The sequence below is a fragment of the Pristiophorus japonicus genome, chromosome 26, assembly GCF_044704955.1.
Source record: "Pristiophorus japonicus isolate sPriJap1 chromosome 26, sPriJap1.hap1, whole genome shotgun sequence".
NCBI lineage: Eukaryota > Metazoa > Chordata > Chondrichthyes > Pristiophoridae > Pristiophorus > Pristiophorus japonicus.
In genome coordinates this window covers 7463295-7490737 of record NC_092002.1, presented here as the reverse complement: position 1 = coordinate 7490737, position 27443 = coordinate 7463295, and the positions used below count along the sequence as shown (strand labels likewise).

The 27443-nt window shown below is 46.6% G+C and overlaps 1 protein-coding gene across 1 annotated transcript in view; it reads left to right on the top strand.

Moving 5' to 3' along the window:
- LOC139239030 (echinoderm microtubule-associated protein-like 1) overlaps positions 1 to 27443 on the top strand; it is a 139761-nt gene that overhangs the window by 53855 nt on the left and 58463 nt on the right. Inside the window, exons 2-3 of the mRNA XM_070867533.1 lie at positions 4404 to 4586; positions 10382 to 10511. Coding sequence (XP_070723634.1) covers positions 4404 to 4586; positions 10382 to 10511 — 313 coding nt within the window. The remainder of the gene's footprint in view (positions 1 to 4403; positions 4587 to 10381; positions 10512 to 27443) is intronic.

Here is a 27443-nt window from a genome sequence, read left to right as displayed (position 1 = left end):
CCCCAGGCCTGATTGCCATAAACTTTCTCGGTGACCACGGCCAGATCCGGCGGGCAAGAGCAGGAATTCGGCAGCTGGAGGTCGCAGCCGAGGGCACGTGGGATCGGACCCTGCCAGTTAAATAACTAACGGGGGGAGGGGGGGTGGGAGGCAGTGGCAATGGAGGCCCAAGGCTTCCTTGTGAAGCACTTCTGCTCCTCCTGGTCCCACAAGGAAAAAATAATTGAAAGGCCTACCTTCCCAGGCCATTTCTGGACCACGATACCCCCGCCAGCAGGTCTGTCTGACAGGAAAGCCTTCACTGCTCCCCCCACCCCCGCCCGCTCAGGCCTCCGACTAAAATCGGGGCCCCAATATTTAAATCGGGACCCCACTGCCTTCCTGCGGGTATCCCATTCACCTGCTCAATACATCAGTACTCGGCAGGGAAGACGGCGGGATCAGAGAAGGTAAGTGCCCCCCACCGCCTTGTTTCCTCTGCTGAATAAGGGACCAAGGTTTAACAGCCCAAACCAGGAGAGCTCGCTGACGAGCAACGTGATCCCAGAATACCAACTAACCAAACTCCAGCGTTTAAAAGTGTCAGCCGTGGCTCAGTGGGCAGCACTTTGTCTCATCTCTAAGTCAGAAGGTTGTGGGTTCAAGGCCCACCACAGGAGACTTGAGCACAAAAATCTAGGCTGACACTCCCAGTGCAGTGCTGAGGGAGCGCTGCACTGTCGGAGGTGCTATCTTTCAGATGAGACGTTAAACCGAGGCCCCGTCTGCCCCTCTCAGGTGGCCGTAAAAGATCCCATGGCGCTATTTCGAAGAAGAGCAGGGGAGTTATTCCTGGGGCCAATATTTATCCCTCAATCAACATAACAAAAAACAGATTATCTGGGTCATTATCACATTGCTGTGTGTGGGAGCTTGCTGTGCACAAATTAGCTGCTGCGTTTCCCACATTACAACAGTGACTACACTCCAAAAAGTACTTCATTGGCTTTGAGACTTCCGGTGGTCGTGAAAGGCGCTATATAAAGTCTTTCTCTTTTTAAAAAGTACGTTCCATTTACATCCGATTCCCTTGTTAATTAAGTTTTACATACGTGGACTGCGCATCATAAGTCATTTGACTGCTCTTGGCAGTATTTTGTTCTGCGGATCCATAAAACTTACTGCATGGAATGTAATAGAAGGAAGGAGACTTCCTGCCAGCTGTAATATAAAGGCAGCTTGTATAGATTCCAGGACAGGAGCTGCTTATTTGACGTATTCTGCCACTTTTTAAATAATTTTTTCTCCACAATAATGGTGACCTCACCGTGCACCCAGTCTGACCTGCTCACAGTCAACAACAAAACTTGCATTTATAGAGTAAAATGTCTCAAGGTGCCTCAAGGGAGCGTTATCAAACAAAAGTTGACACCGAGCCATATAAGGAGATCGTCGCTGGGTCGAAGTCCTGGAACTCCCTCCCTAACAGCACTGTGGGAGCACCTTCACCACACGGACTGCAGCGGTTCAATAAGGCGGCTCACCACCACCTTCTCAAGGGGCAATTAGGGATGGGCAATAAATGCCGGCCTTGCCAGCGACGCCCACATCTTGGAACAATTTTTTTTAAAAAAAGAAGTAGGTTTTAAGGAGTGCTTAAAGGAGGAGGGAGAGGTGGTGCAGTTTAAGGATGGAATTCCAGAGCTTAGGGCCCTTGGCAGCAGAAGGCACGGCCACCAATGGTGGAGCAAAGAAAATTGGGCATGGGCAAGCGGCCAGGATTGGGGGAGCAAAGTTCTCGGAGGATTGTCAGGCAGGAGGAGATTATAGAGATAGGGAGGGGGCGAGGCCATAGAGGGATTTGAAACCGAAGATGAGAATTTTAAAATCAAGGCGTTGCCAGACCGGGAGCCGATGTAGGTCAGGGAGTGATTGGTGAGTGGGACTTGCTGCGAGTTAGGATTGCGGACAACAGAGTTTTGGATGAGCTTGTTTACGGAGAGTGGAAGATGGGAGGCCGGCCAGGAGAGCGTTGAAGTGGACGAGTCCAGAGGTAGCAAAGGCATGGATGAAGGCATGAACTCTGCTGTCATGCCATTCTCAAGGTGCGAGTAACCCAGCCTCCAGTGGGAGTTCGAAGCTCTGGATCACAGCTGTGTTCCACTACTCACCAAAGTGCCATGTTGTTCTGCTACAACCCAGCCAGCCTTTAATATGAACACAAGTTTGAGGTCTGAAGGAATAATCTTTTTATTTAGCAAAGCAGTATGTATCTGCACTTGCTGCACATTGCAATTAGCCATTACCATGCTTTCTCCCCTGAGATTAGCGCAGTAAGTCAGGGGCTAGTAGTCCAAGAGGCTTTTGGTGAGTTTTTTCATGTCTGTTCAAATCCTGGAACATCCTATGCCAAAAGGCTTGGACAGGTGGATTTTTTTTTTAGAAATTGCATGTTTTTCAATAATTTTCTTTCCGTTGATCGAGGCACATGAGCGATGCAGTCGCATGTGTTTATTCCCTGCCACTGCAGGGAGCTACCAAATGGACGTCCACGGTCTCTTCGGATCTTGTACATCCCGTGTTATATGGAGTAACACGACGATAGTGTCGGGCTTGATGCAAGTTCCTAACAGGAAAGGATGATCAGGCTGGGTCTCTTTTTTCTCTTGAAAAAAATAAAGGCTGAGGGGTGACCTAATAGAAGTGTTTAAAATGATGAAAGGTTTTGATGGAGTGGATACAGAGAGAATGTTTCCACTTGTGGGAAGAGCATAACTAGAGGCCATCAATATAAGATCGTCACCAAGAAATCCAATGGGGAATTCAGGAGAAACCTCTTTACCCAGAGAGTGGTGAGAATGTGGAACTCGCTGCCACAGAGAGGGGTTGAGACGAATAGTATCAATGCATTTAAGGGGAGGCTAGACAAGCGTATGAGGGAGAAGGGAATAGAGGGTTATGCTGATAGATTTAGATGAGGAAAAATGGGAGGAGGCTTGAGTGGAGCATGAACTGGTTGGGCCGAATGGCCTGTTCCTGTGCCGTATATCCCGTGCAATCCTGTGGGCGAACTTTGCTTTGCAAGAATTTGAAGGCTTGTGTGACTGCTTCAAAATTTTGAACCACTTTTATCCTCTCAACTTTAGCCACCTTTTATAAGAGTATGGCAAAATGCATGATGGGTTGGACAGCGTCTGAAAGGGGAAGAAAAATGCGTTCCTGTTTCTGGCTGCGCTCCTTCAGACTACTTAAATAAACACACCTGAAAAAGCAGCCCGTCTCTCAAAATAAAAGTAGGCTGACGTTTTGCTATGCATTTCGTGATTCGGATTTTCTTTTTGGACATTGAACATCATTAACATCTCATCTCCCACAGGATGCAGAGCAAAGTAAGAAGAACATTTCAGTAATTTGGTTTGATTGGTGAATTTTTCCATTGCGGATGTTGCTGTTCACTCCCAACAGGGGGCGCTGTTGTTACACTCCAGGAGGTGACTGGACCCTTGTTTTAATCATGTCCCACTGGAGAGGTGGTTCTGCGTGATTGGCCATTTTTGCATTTAAGGTCGTTGTGCCTGAACTGCTCTACATTGCAGCTTGCATAAGGCCGTTTTAGCACTTCCATGAAGAAAGAAAAACTCGCATTTCCCCTCAAGTCCCACCCCAGGGACGTGAGCACAAAAATCTAGGCTGACGCTCCCAGTGCAGTGCTGAGGGAGTGCCGCACTGTCGGAGGTGCCGCCTTTTGGATGAGACGTTAAACCAAGGCCCCGTCTGCTCTCTCAGGTGGATGTAAAAGATCCCATGGCACTATTTCGAAAAATAGTTTGGGAGATCTCCCCGGTGTCCTGCCAATGTTCACCGACATCACGAAAACAGTTTATCTGTGAGCATCACTGATTATAATCGCTCAACCATTGGTGGCCGTGCCTTCTGTTGCCTAGGCTCCAATTCTGGAACACTCTGCCTAAACCTCTCTGCCTCTCTTTCTTCCTTGACGCTCCTTAAAACCTACCTGTTTGACCAATTTCTCCTTATGTGACTCAGTGTCAAATTTTTTGTCTCGTAATAATCCTGTGAAGCGCCTTGGGATGTTTCTCTACATTAAAAGCGCTATATAAATACAAGTTGTTGTTGGTTATTATTGCTGCTTGTGGGAGCTTGCTGTGCGCAACTTGGTTGCTGCATTTCCTACATTGTAACAGTGACCACTTCAAAAATACTTCATTGGCTGTAAAGCACTTTGGGGCATCCTGAGGCCGTGAAAGGCGCTATAGAAATGCAAGTTCTTCCTTTCTAGGGCACTCTGTTGTAGTGAGGATGTGGGTGTAAAACCCACATCCAGCGGCGCTGCTTCCAACGAGCTGAGACATCGAGTGATTATGTCTTCTTCTGTTTTGACCTCTTTTTTTTTTTTGTTACAGATGACAGCGTGTCGGCTGCCAGCAGCATGGACGTTGATGACCGCATCTCGTACCTCGAGCAGCGAATGCAGCTGCAGGACGACGAGATTCAGGTGCTGAAGGCCGCGCTCGCAGATGTGGTGCGACGGCTGACTCATGCCGAGGAGCAGCACACCTTGCTGAATAAAAGGGTGCCCACCAGAGGTATGTCGATCAATGATTTCCCCTCCGACCCCCACCTAGGTGCTGGCTCGGTGTCGCGTATATTTGCTTCATGGGTTCTTTGCTTAAGAATTCACAGCAACACATTGCTATTAAGAATTACAGGTGAAACGTCTCGAATCCGGCTGTCTGAAAACCGGACATTTTCGAACGGCCAAGGATGGCGACATCGGGTGGTGAGGGACAAGGAAACTGGTAAAAACCTGTTTTAAAAGAAAACGCAGTGCCGGGGGGCCGCTGCTGGTGGGAATTGGCGGGTGCTGAATATCTGTGGATTGGCGGGCGGAGAGGAACCGAGGATCGGCGGGCGGAGAGGAACAGAGGATCGGCGGGCGGAGAGGAACAGAGGATCGGCGGGCGGAGAGGAACCGAGGATCGGCGGGCGGAGAGGAACCCAGGATCGGCGGGCGGAGAGGAACCCAGGATCGGCGGGCGGAGAGGAACCCAGGATCGGCGGGCGGAGAGGAACCCAGGATCGGCGGGCGGAGAGGAACGCAGGATCGGCGGGCGGAGAGGAACCCAGGATCGGCGGGCGGAGAGGAACCCAGGATCGGCGGGCGGAGAGGAACCCAGGATCGGCGGGCGGAGAGGAACCCAGGATCGGCGGGCGGCGAGGAACCCGGGATCGGCGGGCGGAGAGGAACCCAGGATCGGCGGGCGGAGAGGAACCCAGGATCGGCGGGCGGAGAGGAACCCAGGATCGGCGGGCGGAGAGGAACCCAGGATCGGCGGGCGGAGAGGAACCCAGGATCGGCGGGCGGAGAGGAACCCAGGATCGGCGGGCGGAGAGGAACCCAGGATCGGCGGGCGGAGAGGAACCCAGGATCGGCGGGCGGAGAGGAACCCAGGATCGGCGGGCGGAGAGGAACCCAGGATCGGCGGGCGGAGAGGAGCGCCAACAGCAAGGTCCGAAATCCGGCAAAATCCAAAAACCGGCACGGATTTTGATCCTGAGGTTGCCGGATTTCACACGTTGTACCTGTAGTTGGTTTATTAGCAAAAGGTTTAACAATCACACTGCACATTACCAGTTCATCCACCAGGCTCACAATCACCTGCCCCATCGTGGATCCCCCGAACAGCAGGTTGGGCCTGTACTCACTGGAGTTTAGAAGAATGAGAGGTGGTCTTATTGAAACGGATAAAATTCTGTGGGGGCTTGATAGGGTATATGCTGGGAGGATGTTTCTCCTCGTGGGGGAATCTAGAACTAGGGGGCATAGTTTCAGAATAAGGGGTCGCTCATTTAAAATGGAGATGAGGAGGAATTTCTTCTCTCAGAGAGTCATGAATCTGGGGCATTCTCTGCCCCAGAGAGCTGTGGAGGCTGGGTCATTGAATATATTTAAGGTGGAGATAGACAGAATTTTGAACGATAAGGGAGTCGAAGGTTATGGGGAGCGGGTGGGGAAGTGGAGCTGAGGTCAAGAGCAAATCAACCACGATCTTATTGAATGGCGGAGCAGGCTCGAGGGGCCGAATGGCCGACTCTTGCTCCTATTTCTTTTAACCCAACTGGCCGGTGTTTTATTGAGTCTTGTGAACATCACGTGATTGGCTAAGCCAATCACAATGCAACAGCTCTACAAACCTGTGAGCATACATTACACTTGTGGGGGGCGGGGGGGGAGTGTCTGTCGGCAGTCTCCCAGTATCCCTCACCACAATGGCTGGTCATTCCTCATGTTTAGCCGAGACTGTGACGTCAGCTGATCATGGGGGTGGGGCGGGGGAAAGCCCTGCAATAATACCTGATCTCCAGATGAATAAACTCCAGCTTTCTAATAGTCCTTCCACAGTATTTGTTATGTGTAAACTAAACCCAAGCTTAAGGGGCTTCGCTCCCCGAGAGGTGCCATGCTAGCAGACTAAAGGCGTTCCACCACCACCTAATCAAGGGCAACTAGGAATCGGCAATAAGTGCTGACTTTGCTAGTGACATCTATATTCCCAGAATGAATTTTGTTTTAAAGGTGGCGAGGTGAAGGTGTTTATAGAGGCAATTTCAAGCCCTGAGGTAGTTTACTACTTGGCTTCATTGTGTTATATTGCTGAATTATGGGGACCGGTAGCATAGTAGTTATGTTACTGGACTAGTGATCCAGAGGCCTGGACTTATGATCTGAAAACGTGAGTCAAATCCCACCACGGCAGCTGGGGAACTTAAATTCAATTAATTAAATAAATCTGGAATTAAAAAGGTCGTATCAGTAATGGTGACCATGTAACTACCTGTACTGAATTGTCAGAAAAAAAACAATCGGTTCACTAATGTCCCTTAGGGAAGGAAATCTGCCGTCCTTACCCGGTCTGGGCCTACATGTGACTCCAGACCCACAGCAATGTAGCCAAGTTTGCTGACAATACAAAGATGGGAGGAAAAGCAATGTGTGAGGAGGAACAGAAAATCTGCAAAAGGACATAGACAGGCTAAGTGAGTGGGCAAAAATTTGACAGATGGAGTATAATGTTGGAAAGTGCATTTTGGCAGAAAAAAAATCAAAGAGCAAGTTATTATTTAAATGGAGAAAGATTGCAAAGTGCTGCAGCTCATGAAACACACAAGGATAGTATGTAGGTACAGCAAGTGATCAGGAAGGCCAATGGTATCCTGGCCTTTATTGCAAAGGAGATGGAGTATAAAAGCAGGGAAGCCTTGCTACAGTTATACAGGGTATTAGTGAGGCCACACCTGGAGTACTGCGTGCAGTTTTGATTTCCATATTTACGAAAGGATATACTTGCTTTGGAGGCAGTTCAGAGAAGGTTCACCAGGTTGATTCCAGAGATGCGGGGTTGACTTATGAGGAAAGGTTGAGTAGGTTGGGCCTCTGCTCATTGGAATTCAGAAGATTGAGAGGTGATCTTATCGAAATGTATAAGATTATGAGGGGGCTTGACAAGGTGGATGCAGAGAGGATGTTTCCACTGATGGGGAAGACTAGAACTAGGGGGCATGATCTTAGAATAAGGGGCCACCCATTTAAAACTGAGGTGAGGAGAAATTTCTTCTCTGAGGGTTGTAAATCTGTGGAATTCGCTGCCTCAGAGAGCTGTGGAAGCTGGAACATTGAATAAATTTAAGACAGAGATAGACAGTTTCTTAACCAATAAGGGGTTATGGGGAGAGGGCAGGGAAGTGGAGCTGAGTCCATGATCAGATCAGCCAAGATCGTATAAAATGGCAGAACAGGCTCGAGGGGCTGTATGGCCTATTCCTGCTCCTATTTCTTATGTTCTTATGTTATGTTCTTATGTGATTGACACTTAAGTGCCCTCTGAAATGGCCCAGCAAGCCACTCATTTAAGGGAAATTAAGGATGGGCGATAAATGCTGGCCTTGCCAGCGACGCCCACATCCCATGAATGAATAAAGAAAAAAATAATTGAGGGTGGACAGTGCCTTTTGTGGGAAGATTCAACGAAGGGGAGAAAGTATTAGTTTATGAAAGTTTACCTTGTGTGTAATGCTGCGGCTCTGCATTTCTGCCACTAGAGGCCCCTCCTGCCCAACTGAGATCGGCAAATTCGGTACAGACTGGAACTGAATCTGGGTCTCTGCTACCTGCTCTGTAAACTCAGTGACTTCTTTCTTAGCATGAAAAAAAGAGAAGTTTCTTCTCCTGCCTTTGCAATCACCGAATAGTTTGTGAAAGTAGTCGAAAAATATAAATACTCAGCACGCAGATTGAAGATAATTGGCAAAAGTATCCGGCGGGGGGTGGAGATGAGAATTTATTTTTACGCAGCGAGTTGTTGTGAGCGGGAACGCGCTGCCTGAAAGGGCGGTGGGAGCAGATTCAATAGCAACTTTCAAACGGGAATTGGATATAGACTTGAAACTGATAAATTGGGTGGGCTAGCGGGGATAGAGCAGGGGAGCAGTGTTGCCGCTAAGATGCACGCGCGCTGTCGCTCACTGGCTTTTACACTGTAAATACCGCACCGCGCATACGCAGAAACTTAAAGGGGCCGCGCATTAAAGGAAACGGGTCGCTCGGAACAAAGCGCAGCTCACGGGGAACATCGCTGCGGGAGTGGGACTAATTGGGTCGTTCCTTAAAAGACACAGTGGGCCGAATAGCCTCCTTCTGTGCTGTAGGATTCTATGGTGCTGTACCTCTTTTTTATATGGGTAATTTTATAAAGCGTCACTGCTGGCTAGATCTGAGCACAGGTTGGAGAAAGCTCTAGCCTGCAGTCGGTGCCAACAAGGTGCCTCTCTGGCAACGAAGCCTCACAGGCTTGGGTTTAGTCTACACATAATCAATATTATGGGAGGTATCAGAAGGCTGGAGCTTATTTTGAGCTTTTCTTCATCTCATCAGGATTGGTTTGTTAAACTGCATGTCGATCGCTCTATTGCTTGTTGTTGGCTGTTAACCTTCGGTTTACGACAACATACTCCGAGAAAGCATGGGACAGTTGATGGCGGAGTATACAGAACAGACTTTACTGATGCAATGTGAGTGTGCTCACAGGTTTGCAGAGCTGTTGTTGAACTTCAGTTCCACGCTCCTGATTTTTGGGCACCCGGTGCGGGGATGGATGGGGGGAGCGGGCTGGTCGGAGGGCCTCCTCGTAGGACTGCTCTTGGGCCTGACCAAGGTGGGCATTAACAGGTCCAGGCAGCGGGCGGTCGAGGGGGTCGTTCAGCCCGACTGCCTGCCTCTCTTCCGCGGTTACATCCGAGCCAGGGTTTCCTGAAGATGGAGCATGCGGTGTCCGCCAGTACGCTCGCGGCCTTCTGCAAGAGGTGGGCACCGGAGGGACTGGAGTGCACCATCACCCCCGGCAAACACATTTTAATTTGACTGTTTAAGGTTCAAAAAGTTCTATTAATTTGTCGGTTCCAGTGCATCGGCTTTAAAGTTTTATTTAATATAGTTGTAGAGCTGTTGAGTTGGGAGTGGCTTAGCCAGCCACGTGATGTTCATGTCCATCCTGTTTACCTTGGCAACCTCTTGCTCCAAGCTACAAGGAAGTTTGATTATTAACCCTTAACTCCCCAAGATGTCCAGCGTGCAACTCTCCAGGATATCCAACACTTGTCTAACTGGTTCCCCTACTCCACACTGTACCGAATTCTAGATCCTCTAGTTCATTTCCCAATCTCCCACAGTCTCCCCTCGCCCATTGCTTCATGGTGAGATTCTCGAGTTGTACCGCCCCAGCTGCACGCTCCATTCCTTTGCCTCTGGGTTACTGCTCGTTCTCCTGTCTCTCCGCTCCGCATCTGGAGGAGGTTCAGTCCCCCCCCCCCCCCCACCTACTCCTTTGGAACCACCTCCCAAAACCACTTGACCTCGGTGTCTCTCCCTCAACAGCCTCTTTGAGCGTTTTGGACCCGAGCCCATCACTTCCTCCTTATGTGACTCGGTGCTTGATAACACTCCTGTGAAGTGCCTTGGGATGTTTTAAAAAGGAAAAGAAAGACTTAGATTTATATAGCGCCTTTCATGACCACCGGACGTCTCAAAGCGTTTTACAGCCAATGAAGTACTTTTGAAGTGTAGTCACTGTTGTAATGTGGGAAACGTTAATTTTACTACAGAAAAGGCACTGTATAAATGCAAGTTGTTAAGACGCTATCTCTGAGTTCCATCCTCCCCTAATCCTTCCATTGCTCAACATTTCCTTGTTTCCCGTCTAACATACTTGTCGGTGCAAGGGAAGAAGAAAGAATATTCCTGGAAATGCTTGTTGCTGAATTACAATCTGATTTCTCGTTTCTGTCCGTTATAAAAAAAAAACAAAATATTGCTTCTGTTTCGTAGCTCGTCTCTTCATGCATGCATTGCCTTCGAAGCCCGCCCTTAGCAACGGGACCGCAACGCCTCCAAAAAGAAGCAATGCTATACCTCAGTCACCGTCCTCACCCAGGAAGGAGGTGTCTTCTGCGAAAAGGTAGGAAGAGGCATTACATTTTGTGCAGAAATTACTTCCTATGCTTCCCTGTGGCTTAGTGGTAAAGCCATCCAGACTTGTAGATCTCCTCTTCCATTCTTGTTCTGCGCTGAGTTCATAGAATCTTGCAGCAAGGAATGAGGCCATTGGGCCCATCGTGCCTGTGCTGGCTCTGTGAAAGAGCTCTCCAATTAGTCCCACTGCCCTGTCCCCACAGCCATGCAAGTTTTTCCTCCGTCAAGCATTTATCCAATTCCCTTTTGAAAGCTACCATTGAATCTGCTTTCACTACCCTTTCAGGCAGCGCGTTCCAGATTATAACAACTTGCTGCATAAATTAATTCTCCTCATTGTCCTGACCCGCTTTTTGCCAGTTACCTTAAGTCTGTGTCCTCTGGTTACTGGCCCTGATGCCAGTGGGAACAGTTTCTACTCTATCAAAAAGCCCTCATAATTGAGTTAGCTGGGGCGAGTATAATTGGCCTCAAGAGTCTTGGGTTAGGCAGAGGCAAAATCACCCAGAGTCCCAGTTCCCCCTTCCCCCTCCCCCCCGACCCCTTCCTGCCCCACCGGTCAGGGAGTCCCAGCCTCCTACTGGAAAGTGCGCATGAGTGAATGCCTGATCAGGACAGAAAAGGACTCCATTGTGATGCCTTTCAAAGTCAAAGAGCTGTTTCTAGGCTTATAAATAAAGAATGATCATTTGGAATTGGAAGTCAACCCTGCCTGTAAATTGGTAGTGCCGGAGGGGAGGGATGGAAACTGGAGGATGTTTTAACGCGGGGATGGGAGTTGAAAGTGAGATCCACTTGGGACCAATATCAGGAAGTCCTTGTTCGCACGGAATGTGGAGTGGATTTCTGGTTCGGCCGATTGAGGCACAAGCTGTGGAATCACTTGAACTGTTGGATGCTGTGATGCGGAGACTGTATGTTCTGTCTGGATGATGAGGGAGCATGGACCAGCTAGCCTTCCTCATTCATAGCTATCCTGTGACCTTGTGAACCTCCAACTACATTACTTCATAATCCTGACTCCCAGGCAGGGGTCTATTCTTCTCCATGAAAACCACCTCTAATTGTTGTGCTGTATAATGTGTACATGACAGGTAATTCCTTAATGTTCTTTATACAGCTGGAGGAAGAGAAGTTACGGTTTACCATGGCGGTGAAAGTTCCAACCTAAAATGGTGTCTGGTTCCTGTGACTTGTAAAAAGAAGACTTGCATTTTGGACATCCCAAAGCACTTTACGGCCAATGAAGTACTTTTTGACGTGTAGTCACTGTTGTAATGTGGGAAGCGTGGCAGATAATTTGCGCACAGCAAGCTCCCACACACAGCAATGTGATAAGGACTAGAGAGTCTGTTTTTAGTGATGTTGATTGAGGGATAAATATTGGCCCAGGACACCGGCAAGAACTCCCCCGCTCCTCTTCGAAATAATGCCGTGGGATCTTTTACGTCCACCCGAGAGAGCAGACGGGGCCTCGGTTTAACTTCTCATCCGAAAGACGGCACCTCCGACAGTGCGGCGCTCCCTCAGCACTGCACTGGGAGTGTCAGCCTGGATTTATGTGCTCAAGTCCCTGGAGTGTGACATGAACCCACAACCTTCGAGTGTGATACCCACAGAGCCACAGCTGACACTTAACGTTTGTGTGCCTTGCACTGCCTTAGCGCTTATTTCCAAAATGTCATGGGGAAATGATACACCCTGCGTGTAGTATCAGTTACAGCTGTTTCAGCTTGTGTTTGTACATCGTACGAATAAATATTTCACACCAGAAGCTGAATTGTTTTGTGCAATCTCCAAATTGATGCTTTTGGTCATGGCATCAATATTCATAAATTGGAAGACTTATTAGTCATAATTGATGGGCTACAATGATACATCATTTTCTTAAACCCGCTTCTCGTCAATAAATTGCTTTTAAAGTACAGCACCTGTTGTGTCGACAAATGCAGTAGCCGTTTTACATAAGACAAGCTTGAATTTATATCGGCCTTTAATGAGTTGCTTCACAGATGCCGAATGGATGCTGGGCCAAAGAGCAAACTATTCGGAAGAGTTACCAAAATCATGGTCAGAGATGAGGGTTTTAAGGAGGCTCTTACGAGGATAGAGAGAGAGAGACGGAGGGAATTACAAGGCCGAGATGGCCGAAGGCATGGGCGCCAATGATGACAAGCCAGAGTTGGAGGAATGTAGACTTCTGGGTGGTGGTGGGCAGATGGGAACGGTAGCATAGTGGTTATGTTATTAGATTAGTAATCCAGAGGCCTGGACTGATGATCTGGAGACATGAGTTCAAATCTCACCACAGCAGCTGCGGAATTTAAATTCAAATAATTAAATAAATCTGGAATAAAGTAATGGTGACCATGAAACTACCGGATTGTCGTAAAAACCCATCAGGTTCACCAATGTCCTATCGGGAAGGAAATCTGCTGCCCTTACCCAGTCTGGCCTATGTGACTCCAGACCCGCAGCAATGTGGTTGACTCTTAACTGCCCTCCGAAATGGCCCAGCGAGGCACTCAGTTGTCTCGAGGGAAATTGGGGATGGGCAATACATGTTGCCCTTGCTAGCGATGTCCACATCCCTTGAATGAATAATAAAAAAAAGTTATAGTACTGGAGGAGAGCTTGACGAGGTCAGGAATGGATTTAAATATGAGGGTGTGAATTTTACATTGGAGGCACTAGGGGCTGGGAGTCCGTGTGAGCGGGATAGGATGTGGGTAGCAGAGTTTTGGATGAGTTCAAGTTTATGGAGGATGGGTCAGTACCTCGTGATACAAGAAGTAAATGGAGTCCAATTGTAAGTAGATTCTTAAAAAATGTATGTACACATCAGGTGCGGGTGCCAATCCAACAATGTGTCCCATCGCTAAGGTTTATAGTGGTTTGAAAGTCATGATCTCATAGCAGTTATGTCTGGTCAGGATGAGGGGGTGTAACTACCCCACACAATCCTTGGCCCGCATTTTGCAGCGGGTAATGACAGTGAAACAGTCAGCGTCGCTGTCATTATCCCTCTGAAACTGACCGTAACTTCAGGATTTTAAGTGCATGCGCATGCGCAGATGAACGATGAAATCTAGAAGTAGTGATCAGTCATTCACTGCTCTGCCACAGGTTGCACTGTGGTGCCCCCCCCCCCCCCTACCACCCCCCCATAGCCAGCAATCAATCCAAATCACATCACACTGAAGCTCAGAAAACTTCCCCTGTTACACTGGAATATCGCTGTTAAACACCCCCGAAAAAGTTGAGCCTTGTGGAAAGAGGTGTAACTGGGTTTTTAACAGCATATTGACTGTTGAACAACCATTCTGGCCTTGGAAAACTAATTTTATATTTGTGGAATGTCAATTTTTTCCATTTAATGCAAACAAGGTTTTACATTTTTTTTAAAGTTTGTTTATGATATTTCAGTTTCTACCTTAATCCTATGTCTATGTCCTAATCTTTATTTCACTCGCTGTAAAATTCATAAAACGTAAATTAGAACCTCTGCATTTTACTTCCTGGTTTGCTGCCTGTCCGAATTTCTCAATGTGATTGGCTGCTCAGCCAGCTTGATGATATCACTGTTGCTGGAAGCTGGACATTCGCTTGATTTGGCGCCAGATTCAAATAAAGGTCGAGAGAGCTGAAATTCACGCCACAGAGATCGCGATATCTTTGTGGACAGCTTTCTTTGACGTCAGCGGCGATCGCCATTGGATCGCTGCTGACCGCAAATTTTGGGCCATTGTCTTTTTGTGCCTCCATTATTTGGATCTAAAAGAAAAAGCACAACTTCCTGGTTTTCAGCCACAGGAGGATCGGCACTTTGAAAGAGTGATCCAATTAGTCCCACGCCCCCTTGCTCTTTCTCCATAGCCCTACTTACTCAGATACTGGGACTTGTTTGAATTCCCCAAATCATGCAGGCGGCTCACATTTCCACCTCATGGGTTGGAATCACAATGCGTGATATGACTAGCTAGTCATATTAATGAGTTTGACATTCTTCTGTCTGCTATTTTTAACAAAGGTTTGAAATGAAGCCCTTTTGTATGAAATTCTTCTACTTCTATCGATTTGTTGATGCGCTCATTAGTAATATCGTACAGTATAATGTTAATTGGTACCTGAAGGTGCAACGATACGTTGAGAGTGTTAGAGCTGAAAAATCGCCACCCTACCTCCCAAGAAGGAAGCATTAGGTTAAACCGAGGCCCTGTCTGCCCTCTCGGGTGGATGTAAAAGATCCCACGGAACTATTTTGAAGAAGAGCAGGATGAGTTCTCCCCGGTGTCCTGGTCAATATTTATCCCTCAGCCAACATCACTAAAACAGATGATCTGGTCATTATCACATTGCTGATGTGGGAGCTTGCTGTGCGCAAATTGGCTGCCGCGTTTCCCACATTACAGCAGTGACTACGCTTCAAAACTTGGCTGTAAAGCACTTCGAGAAGTTCTGAGGTGAAAGGCGCTACATAAATGCATGTCTTTCTTTGTGAGCCAGCGCCTTTTATCCTTGCTGGAAACCATGGCAACACAAAGTTGTGTCAGAATATCCTCCAATTCCTTGACGAGATTTGCTTTTCCTAACAAACCCTCCTGTTTTGTGCTGAGATTGGTATGTCAATTGAGTTTTATTCCCACGACTTTTAGGCCATACAATGTGCTCTTGCCAATGTCTGTGCAGGACCAGCTGATCAGGACAACATGGCTTATTAACATATCTCTCTGTAATCAGCCTTTCTTTGACCTACATTCAGAGCTATTGACATGTTTCACCAGAACGATGTCGTGCTTCCAGAAAGAAACCTTTCTAATGCCATGGAAGCTCTTGTTCAGATGTTTTGGGATTGGAACAGCACCTTGCTCAAAAATGCCTGTCGCTGTTGAATATCGATGTGCATAACACGAAATTGATAAAAAGACATTTAAAAAAATTCAGGTAAAACATGATTTAAGGGGAAGCTTGATAAACACATGAGGGGAAAAGGAATAGAAGGATATGTTGATGGGGTGAGATGAAGTAGGGTGGGAGGAGGCTCATTTGGAACATAAACCATTTGGGCCAAATGGTGTGTTTCTGAGCTCTATGGTCTATCTAATTCTATGCAACAGACATTGTCAATGTTCGTCTTTGTCGAAGGAACAAAAGATGGTCAGTACAAGCAATGAAAGTGAGGCAGTGCGCATTATCGTGAACTTTAGATCATCTTGAAACCTCTTTGCCAAAGAAAACAAACCCAACTTCTTTACTTTTTGTACTTGTTCATAACATTTAATCAAAATGACTAATGGAATGCTGGCTTTTATATCTAGAGGACTTGAGTACAAGGGGGTAGAAGTTATGCTGCAGCTGTACAAAGCCCTGGTTAGACCACACTTGGAGCACTGTGAACAGTTCTGGGAACCATGTCTTCGGAAGGATATATTGGCTTGGGAGGGAGTGCAGCGTAAGTTTACCAGAATGATACCCGGACTTCAAGGGTTCAGTTACGAGGAGGGATTACACAAATTAGGGTTGAGTTTCCTGGAATTTAGAAGGTTAAGGGGTGATCTTACGAAAGTTTTCAGGATATTACGGGGAGCAGATAAGGTAGAGAGAAACTATTCCCGCTGGTTGGGGATTCTCTGACTAGGGGGCATAGTCTAAACATTAGAGCCAGACCTTTCAGGAGTGAAATTAGGAAATACCTTAGTGTACCCATAATAAAGGATGAAACTGAGTACTGTGTACAATGAGCAAGTGTGACCTTAGCTCCTTTAATAAGACTCCAGAGTGCAGGTACCTCATGGGTGGCCTGACTACATACCGTGCTCCCAAGGGATGCTGGGATCCCTTGGGACTCCAACAGGTGGGCCCTCTGGTGGTCAGGTGTTATACAGGTTACAAGGGGTTAAATACATAACACACCTCTACACAGAGGTGGTAGAAGTTTGGAACTCTCTTCCGTAAACGACAATTGATGCCGGATCAATTGTGAATTTTAAATCGGAGATTGATAGCTTTTTGTTAAACAAAGGTTTTAAGGCATATGGGCTGGTATATGGAGTTAGGTCACAGATCAGCCATGATCTCACTGAATGGCGGAGCAGGCTCGAGGGACTGAATGGCCTCCCCCTGTTCCGATGTTAAAAGGGAAGGTAAGTCCGGGGACGGGGTTACTTTTTAATTGAAATTATTCGGTTATCCCTTCCCCCTCCTTTTTTATAGAAAAAATAAATCTAATTGGGTTTTATTGAAGCATTTGTAAAACAATGTCAACTTTATTACTGCCATGTAACTTGCTTGGCGTTTTGCTCTATGCTTGGCTTCTCTGCAGATATCACTAGTGAGAGAATGGCCTTTTGATGGTGGAATTGGCTCCATTGCAAACGGTAGAGAACATGTCTTCAAACTGACTGGAGGCTGCTTTGGAAAAGTGTTGCCTGGGCTGGAGAATTGGTATTCTTAGTTCCCGGAGTGAGAGGGCTGCAGAGTGACCCTCGGACCGGATTAGAGATGCGCTTCCCTCATCCTCCTCGGGACCTTCCACGGGGCAGGACCACTGTGTTATGTATTCAATAAAGGTTCACACTGAGTACTGTTTAACTAAGCAAAGTACAACTTTGGCTCTGCTTTATTCAAGCCCAAAGTGCCTGACTCTCAAAATGGCTGGCCTTTTATACCTGAGCAGCACTATGTGCATGCTACTCAGTGGCCTACAACAACAACGCCATCTGGTGGCTACAAACAGAATGTACATACATGACACATTGAAGCAGCATAGCTGAAGGAGACACTTGGAAGCTCTTCATAGCACAATGAAGTTGAGCTTTAAAAGCACCTTATGCCAAGGCAATCATTTCCTTCTCTCTCTCTCTAAAGGGTAGTAATTTCAACAGAAAGTACCCTATAATTTTCTTACCCTTTTGATCTTTCTTCAAGTTAAACTCCTCATACCTGTAATTATAATACCCACATAATCCTTTACACTCACATATGGCAGCGAGAGGTAAGTGGAGGAAGTGCATTCAGGAGAGCGCTGAGCACCTCGAGTCTCATCGCCGAGAGCATGCAGGAAACAAGCGCAGGCAGCGGAAGGAGCGTGCAGCAAACCTGTCCCACAACCATTCTGGGGATTCTGGGGAGGTCCCAGCAGATTGGAAAACTGCAAATGTATGCCCCTATTCAAAAAAGGAGGCAGACAAAAAATAGGAAATTATAGACCAGTTAGCCTAACATCTGTGGTTGGGAAAATGTTGGAGTCCATTATTAAAGAAGCAGTAGCAGGACATTTGGAAAAGCAAAATTTGGGCAGGCAGAGTCAGCATGGATTTATGAAGGGAAGTCATGCTTGACAAATTTGCTGGAATTCTTTGAGGGTGTAACGAACAGGGTGGATAAAGGGGAACCAATGGATGTGGTGTATTTGGACTTCCAGAAGGCATTTGACAAGGTGCCACACAAAAGATTACTGCACAAGATAAAAGTTCACGGGGTTGGGGGTAATATATTAGCATGGATAGAAGATTGGCTAACAAACAGAAAACAGAGAGTCGAGATAAATGGTTCATTCTCTGGTTGGCAATCAGTAACTAGTGGGGTGCCGCAAGGATCAGTGCTGGGTCCCCAACTATTTATAATCTATATTAACGACTTGGAAGAAGGGACTGAGTGTAATGTAGCCAAGTTTGCTGACGATACAAAGATGGGAGGAAAAGCAATGTGTGAGGAGGACATAAAAATGCTGCAAAAGGACATAGACAGGCTATGTAAGTGGGCAAAAATTTGGCAGATGAAGTATAATGTTGGAAAGTGTGAGGTCATGCACTTTGGCAGAAAAAATCAAAGAGCAAGTTATTATTTAAATGGAGAAAGATTGCAAAATGCTGCAGTACAGCGGGACCTGGGGTACTTGTGCATGAAACATAAAAGGATAGTATGCAGGTACAGCAAGTGACCAGGAAGGCCAATGGAATCTTGGCCTTTATTGCAAAGGGAATGGAATTTAAAAGCAGGGAAGTCTTGTTGCAGCTGTATAGGGTATTGGTGAGGCCACACCTGGAATACTGTTGTCAGTTTTGGTTTCCATATTTACGAAAGGATATGCTTGCTTTGGAGGCAGTTCAGAGAAAATTCACTAGGTTGATTCCAGGGATGAGGGGGTTGACTTATGAGTAAATGTTGAGTAGGTTGGGCCTCTACTCATTGGAGTTCAGAAGAATGAGAGGTGATCTTATCGAAACGTATAACATTATGAAGGGGCTTGACAAGGTGGATGCAGAGAGGATGTTTCCACTGGTAGGGGAGACTAGAACTAGAGGGCATGATCTTAGAATAAGGGGCTGCCCATTTAGAACTGAGATGAGGAGAAATTTCTTCTCTGAGGGTTGTGAATCTGTGGAATTCGTTGCCTCAGAGAGCTGTGGAAGCTGGGATATTGAATAAATTTAAGATAGAAATAGACAGTTTCTTAAATGATAAGGGAATAAGGGGTTATGGGGAGCGGGCAGGGAAGTGGAGCTGAGTCCATGATCAGATCAGCCATGATCGTGTTGAATGGCGGAGCAGGCTCGAGGGGCCGTATGGCCGACTCCTGCTCCTATTTCTTATGTTCTTATGTTTCCCTCAATGACTGTCCCACCTGTGACAGAGACTGTAATTCTCGAATTGGACTGTTCGGTCACCTAAGGACTCATTTTGAGAGTGGAAGCAAGTCTTCCTCGATTCCGAGGTCCTGCCTATGATGATGAATTTGGGTTGTGCTGTAACTTGTCTTACTGTGGAATACTTCTAGTTCTAAATATTGTTTTTTCCCCCATTCATTCTCTGACCATGTGCCAACCAAGGAGGTAACGAACTTACCGAATGTGGAACCGGGAGGAGTGTTCCATCGACACCTCACTAAAGGACCCGATCGCTGCTCCCTTTCCACCCGCTACCTGAGGCTATGCATTCTGTGCTCCGCTAACCTTTTACATGAAGAGATTTCTCCTAACCGATCTCTCTGATGATTTTACATTGATGATCCTCATCACTCATTACCCAATCAGAGGAAATGGCTTTCTCTATCCACCCTATCAAAACTATTCATCATTTAAATCTCTATTAAATCTCCTCTTGGCCTTCTCACTCAAGTCTGCGATCCCGCGGCACTATTTTGAAGAAGAGCAGGGGAGTTATCCCCGGTGTCCTGGGTCAATATTTATCCCTCTATCAACATAACCAAAAATGGATGATCTGGTCATTATCATATTGCTGTTTGTGGGAGCTTGCTGTGCGCAAATTGGCTGCCCTGTTTCCCACATTACAACAGTGACCACACTTCTTTCTTTCCCTTCCTTCCTTTTTCCTTTTTTCCTTCCTTCCTTTTCCTTTTTTCTTTTCCTTTTTCCTTCTCTCCTTCCTTTTTTTTGTTTCTTTTGCAGTTTCCATCACTTGCCCAGTGGCAATGCAGGATGCAAGGGGATTTTGTGGTTCACCAAAATCCAGCATTGCTCTGGTGCCAAAAGGTTCCTTTTAAAATCTAAATGGCCAAAGGAGCCCAAAAGGCGGTGGGAATTGGGCTGGTATTTGTTGGCAGTGCGCCCAGGACTTTGGCCGTTCAAAGAAATGAACGTTTCGAAGAAATGCCTCAGTTCTGCGTATTCTGAATGTGCCATCACTGGGGAGTCGATAATCTTCCAGCATACCAATGTATGTGCTGTGTGCATATGCCCTGCCTCTGTTGTACCAATATAAATTCAAAAGAAAATGAGTGTTTCTCGAATGTCTGCTGGGTATGATCTCTGATCTGGTTTGTTTGTTTTATTGCTAAATGGTAATCTTATCCTGGCATCTATGAACCTACACATTATAGATTAATCCAGGTTCTCATATCCATTTGTGCTTTCCTGCAGCAATACTGCTGGAAAGTGATTCAGACTGAAAGGTTATCCTTGATGATGCAGAAATCTATCTTCCAAGTTGGATCTCTGTTCCTACCATTCATTGCGTAACATTAATAAAGGAAAATATAATGTATGCACCTGTGAGTATTCTCATAGGTTTGTAGAGCTGTTGATACAAAATAGTTGCAGAGCTGTTGAGTTGTGAGTGGCTTAGCCAGTCGCGTGATGTTGACAAGACTCAATAAAACCCCAGCCAATTGGGTTCCGGAGATCCACGATGAGGCAGGTGGTTGTGAGCCCGGTGGATGAACTGGTAATGTGTCGTGTGATTGTTAAACCTTTTGCTAATAAACCAACTCGTCCTTAATAGCAATGTGTTGCTATGAATTCTTAAGCAAAGAACCCATGAAGCAAATACATTACATAAAAGAACTCTCAGGTTGGGAGCCTGCTGCATTGAATAGGAAGTGTCAGCAATATTTGACAAGACAAAAGCAACCCTGTCTGCCACTTACTGGTTGCTATAGCTAGACAGTTGTTCAACAGTCTATGCATTTTGTGGAGAAGTTGTAGAAAACTGGCTCACAGCATTGATTCCCCAGTGAAAAATGAAATCAACCGATTGGAACAGAAATGTGTTGTAGTGGGATTTGAACTCACAACCTCTCGGTTGGCAGAACCAGAACGCCAACGTACCCATCTCTGGAATAATTTTAATGCCAGAGCGGATTGAGAAGCACCAGCTCTCAGACAGCATGAAACCCAAGGGATGCAAGGCTACCTTCTGGAGTGGCCTCACAACTTTTACCTTTAGTGTGGTCCACATTCAGACCACTGACCGAGGTCATACAACCGATTCGGCGTCAATGCAGAGTTGTTTCAGATACACAGGACACCAACAGAAGTGTGACTGACACAAGTTACAGACCCAACCTACCAGAGAAACAGACACTGGAAACCAGGAGAGGTCACCCGGTTGTATAAAGGGTTGGCATGTGCTAGAACAGCACCGTAGGTTAATAAAGCTGTATAAGAACATAAGCAATTGGAGTAGCAGTCGGCCATACAGCCCCTCGAGCCTGCTCCGCCATTCAATAAGATCACGGCTAACCTGATCATGGATTCAGGTCCACTTCTCTGCCCGCTCTCCATAACCCCTTATTCCCTTATCGTTTAAGAAACTGTCTATTTCTGTCTTAAATTTATTCAATGTTCCAGCTTCCACAGCTCTCTGAGGCAGCGAATTCCACAGATTTACAACCCTCTGACTGGGTATGAATAGTGTACATCTCCCTACAACATAACAAATATCTTAGGATAGGCACACAGCACATACTATAGTCAATTCTAGGAGAGGACCGGTTGCACTTCAATCGAATGTATTTACTCAGCAGCACAAATCTGCTGCTTTGCATATCTTCGCTGTTTAGGCAAACATCCTTTAATCATCTCAGCCCCGTGCCAAAATCTACAGCTCTTTGCATCCTGTAGCATCTGCAAGAGGGATCAATTTCTGTAGATTTGCTGAATGCAACACTGGGCGGAGAGAGAGAGAGAGACTCTTGCTTCATGTGGTTGTGTTAGAAGAGTCCTTTTACCTCTGCTGACTGCGTAGATATTAACGGAGCGAAATTCGGTATCGCCCCATTTGGGGGCAGGAAGCCCCGCCCCCGCCACGAAATTGGGGTTACCTTCCCCCCCGCTTCTCGGGGGTTAGGGTTAGGGCCACTAAGCTCATGGTCTACAGGGCTGTAGTAATACTTGTCCTCCTGTATGGCTCAGAGACATGGACCATGTACAGCAGACACCTCAAGTTGCTGGAGAAATACCACCAACGATGTCTCCGCAAGATCTTACAAATTCCCTGGGAGTACAGACGCACCACCATTAGCGTCCTCAACCAGGCCAACATCCCCAGCATTGAAGCACTGACCACACTCGACCAGCTCCGCTGGGCAGGCCACATTGTTCGCATGCCAGACACGAGACTCCCAAAGCAAGCGCTCTACTCGGAACTCCTTCACGGCAAACGGGCCAAAGGTGGGCAGAGGAAACGTTACAAGGACACCCTCAAAACCTCCCTGATAAAGTGCAACATCTCCACCGACACCTAGGAGTCCCTGGCCAAAGACCGCCCTAAGTGGAGGAAGTGCATCCGGGAGGGCGCTGAGCACCTCGAGTCCCGTCGCCGAGAGCATGCAGAAACCAAGCACAGGCAGCGGAAGGAGCGTGCGGCAAACCAGTCCCACCCACCCCTTCCCTCAACGACTATCTGTCCCACCTGTGACAGGGACTGTGGCTCTTGTATTGGACTGTTCAGCCACCTAAGGCCTCATCTTCAGAGTGGAAGCAAGTCTTCCTCGATTCCGGGGGGCTAACTATGATGATGTCTTCTCGGGGGAGAGACTGGGGCGATACGTGCGCAGATTTTTCAGCGTTCTCCGCGTAACGTTGGCACGAGCACAGGGCCCTTCCCTTCCGCTGCACAAACAATCACGACCGATATCCTGGGAGAAAAATCACCACAAGGGCAGCAGCAGTAGTTCAAGAAGAAGGTGTACCACCACTTTCTCGGTGACCACAGATAGCAACAAGAGCAACCTGGACAGCTGTTGCCAACATCCCACGAACAAAAGCAGCTATTGGACTGTACAGAACTGGAAGAGATCATTGTGGTTCATCAAGCTGACGCCACAGTGTTCTACAGCACTCTATCTCTCAAATCAAATATAAAGAAACTGAGAAAGATTAGAGAAGCTGATACCTGAATCCGCAGAAGAAACTAAGACCAGACCAGCAAAGATCCCCTGAGGAGACCGACGAGGAACAAAGCTGAAGTCAGAAAGGCAACTAGCTAGTAACTGGGAACAGGAGTGGTGCCCATATTGATGACCAACACCAAACCAGAGAGAACATGAAGACGCAAGCGAAACTTGCTCGGAGATTTTACTGACTGCGTTCCATTTCACACGTTCTTTACTCTGCGTAAATGAGCAAAGTTACGTATGTAAGTTTGTACGCCTCGATTTCAAAATTCTCGTCATTGTTTTCAAATCCCTCCATGGCCTCGCCCCTCCCTAGCTCTGTAATCTCCTCCAGCCCCACAATCCCCCGAGATGTCTGCACTCCTCTAATTCTGCCTTCCTGAGCATCCCTGATTATAATCGCTCAACCATCGGTGGCTGTGCCTTCTGTTGCCTGGGCCCCAAGCTCTGGAACTCCCTGCCTAAACCTCTCTGCCTCTCTTTCCTCTTTTAAGACGCTCCTTAAAACTTACCTCTTTCACCAACTTTTGGTCATCTGCGCTAATTTCTACTTATATGGCTCAGTGTCAATTTTCTTAGAAACATAGAAAATAGGAGCAGTAGTAGGCTATTCAGCCCTTCGAGTCTGCACCGCCATTCAATATGATCATGGCTGATCCTCTATCTCAACACCATATTCCCGCTTTTCCCCCAATTTTGAAATCTTGTCTTATAATACTCCTGTGAAGCGCCTTGGGACGTTTCATTATGTTAAAGGCGCTATATAAATACAAGTTGTTGTTATACATGGATACTGAGTGGAGAGCAGTGTGATTGCTGGCATTGTGTGCCTCTTATCACCTGGCTTCATCCTGAAACAGGTATAACTGGATACTTGGCAAGTTTACAATACACATACACAGAGCCATCGATCAGATGGAAACACTTCCTCCACATGTGAACTGACAAGCTACAAAGTGTATTATATCCATGTGACCCTAACTAACTAATATGTAACTTCTTCACTGCTGTAAACCTATTTAGAAAGGTTTGACATTTTCCTCTCTTTCGCCTTACTGGTCTGATCGTAGATAGTACCCTCATAGGAACAGGAGGAGGCCATTCAGCCCCTCGAGCCATTCAATGAGATCATGGCTGATCTGCGACCTAATTCCATCTACCTGCCTTTGGCCACACATCCCTTAATACCTTTGGTTAACATAAAGCTATCAATCTCTGATTTAAAATTAACAATTGATCTAGCATCAATTGCCGTTTGCGGAAGAGGGTTCCAAACTTTTACCATCTTTTGTGTGGAGAAATGTTTCCTAATTTCATTCTCGAAAGGCCTGTCTCTAAATTTTTAGACTAGATTTCCTCGCCCTAGACTTCCCAACCAGTGGAAATAATTTATCTCTCTCTCTCTGTTCCCGTTAATATCTTGCAAGCTTCGATCAGATCACCCCTTAACCTTCTAAATTCCAGGGAATAAGTTGTGTAATCTCTCCTCGTGATTTAACCCTTGAAGTCCGGGTATCATTCTGGTAAACCTATGGTGCACTTCGACCATTGTATCCCGACTCACGGGCTGCAGGTTCAATTCTCTGCATCAACTGATGGCTGAATGCGAGTCTGTTTTATTATTGTGCTGCTCAAGGATCGTGGTGTGGCTGTGCGTCGCCCCATCAGTGTGGTAAGGTGATCCCGGACTCTGAGGTGCTTGTCAAGCAAGTAGATCCTTTGTACCTGTTGCTGTGTGGCTATAGATTTACAAGGATGATACCAGAAATGCGAGGGTATACATTATCAGGAAAGGTCTGGGTCTCTTTTCTCTTGAAAAAAGAAAGCTGAGGGGTGACCTAGTAGAGGTCTTTAAAATTATGAAAGATTTTGATAGCGTGGATATAAAGAGAATGTTTCCACTTGTGGGGAAGAGCATAACTAGAGGCCATCAATATAAGATTGTCAGCAAGAAATCCAATAGGGAATTCAGAAGAAACGTCTTTATCCGGAGAGTGGTGAGAATGTGGAACTCGCTGCCACAGGATGTGGTTGAAGCGGATAGTATCGATGCATTTAAGGGGAGGCTACACAGGCATATGAGGAAGAAGGTAATAGAGGGTTATGCTAATAGAGCTAAAAAAAAAAAGAAAGACTTGCATTTATACAGCGCCTTTCATGATCACTGGACGTCTCAAAGCTCTATACAGCCAATGAAATACTTTTGAAGTGTAGTCACTGTTGTAATGTGAGAAACACGGCAGCCGACTTGCGTACAGCAAGCTCCCACAAATAGCAATGTGATAATGACTAGATAATCTATTTTTGATTGAGGAATAAATATTGCCCAGGACACCGGGGATAACTCCCCTGCTCTTCTTCAAAATAGTGGCCGTGGGATCTTTTACGTCCACCCGAGAGAGCAGACGGGGCCTCGGTTTAACGTCTCATCCGAAAGACGGCACCTCCGACAGTGCGGCGCTCCCTCAGCACTGCCTCTCCGACAGTGCGGCGCTCCCTCAGCACTGCACTGGGAGCGTCAGCCTGGATTTATGTGCTCAAGTTTCTGGAGTGGGACTCGAACCCACAACCTTCTGACTCAGGCAAGTGTGCTGCCCACTGAGCCACAGCTGACACAGATAGATGAGGAAAGACAGGAGGAGGCTCGAGTGGAGCATAAACGCCGACATGGACTGGTTGGGCCGAATGGCCTGTTTCTGTGCCGTATATCCCGTGTGACTAAAGAGCGGAGCAATTGTTTCCGTTTGTGTTTTTTTTTGTTAAAGTCGGTCTTTTTTTCCCAACAGTACAGTCTTTGCCCAACACAAAACGCTCTGCTCCCAGGCTGTTGAATGTATTTTTAATTCATTTTAAGCTTGCCGGGAAGCTTCAGGCCTTATCTATTGCAGCACCTGTTGCTCTATTTACATTAGAATTGGTCACGTGAACAGCTGCTATTTTCGAAGAGGTCGTCTCTCAAACTGTGTTTCTTTCTTGTCTCCAACGGGCAGATTCCCTCCACCCTGAGCAAAACCAACGCATTAAAAAATAGATTCTGAGCAGGGATGCAAGTCTATATTGAGGCAAAAAGGAGAATTTATTTTATCACTTGTTATCTTTTGCAGCTGAGGTGTTGAGTATATTTAACCCCTCAGCATAGATTTAAATAATGTATGATGAGGGAGTGAGGGAGGTAAGATAGTCACTCCATGTAACAGAATTGGAGGTGTGTTATAGAATCTTAGACATTTACGGCTCAGAAAGAGGCCATTCCGCCCATCGTGTCCATGCCGGTCGAAAAAGAGCCACCCAACCTAATCCCACTTTCCAGCTCTTGGTCCATAGCCCTGTAGGTTACGGCACTTCAAGTGCACATCCAAGTACTTTTTAAATGTGGTGAGGATTTCTGTCTCGACCACCCTTTCAGGCCGTGAGTTCCAGACCCCCACCACCCTCTGGGTGAAAAAGTTCTCCTCAACTCTAATCCTACCAATTACTTTAAATCTATGTCCCCTGGTTATTGACCTCTCTGTTAGGGTAAATGGGTTTTACCTATCCACTGTATCTAGGCCCCTCATAATTTTATACACCTCAATTAAATCTCCCCATAGCCTCCTCTTTTCCAAAGAAATCAAACCCAGCCTTTACAATCCTTCCTCAGAGCTAAAATTCTCCAGTCCTGGCAACATTCTTGTAAATCCCCTTTGTACCCTCTCTAGTGCATTCACATCTTTCCTGTAATGTGGTGACCAGAACTGCACGCAGGACTCTAGCTGTGGCCTAGCTAGTGTTTTATATAGACCAAGTTGAGAATAGGCTGCCTGCTGAGTCACTTTGACCAGGAAATGGTGTGTGATTTGGAGAGGGAAATATGTCAAAGGTTATGTTTACCCTTCGAAGGATACAGCACAGAAGGCGGCCATTTGGCCCATCGAGCCTATGCCGGCTCTTTGAAATAGCTATCCAATTAGTCCCACTCCTTCTACTCCTTTCTGCACAACCCTGCCATTCATTTCTATTCAAGCACTTATGTCATTCCCTGTTGAATCAGCTTCCACCACTCTTTCCGGCAGTGCATTCCAGATCATAACTTGTTGCGTTATATTAAAAAAGTCCTCCTCTCCTCTGGTTCTTTTGCCGATTATCCTAAATCTGTGTCATAGAAAGGTTACAACATGGAAGAAGGCTATTTGGCCCGTCGAGCCCGTGCCCCGACTCTCAGCTAGTGCCCTGGTTACCGACCCTCCCAGAAACAGTTTCTGCTTATTTATATTATCAACCCTTTTATGTCTTTAATACTCT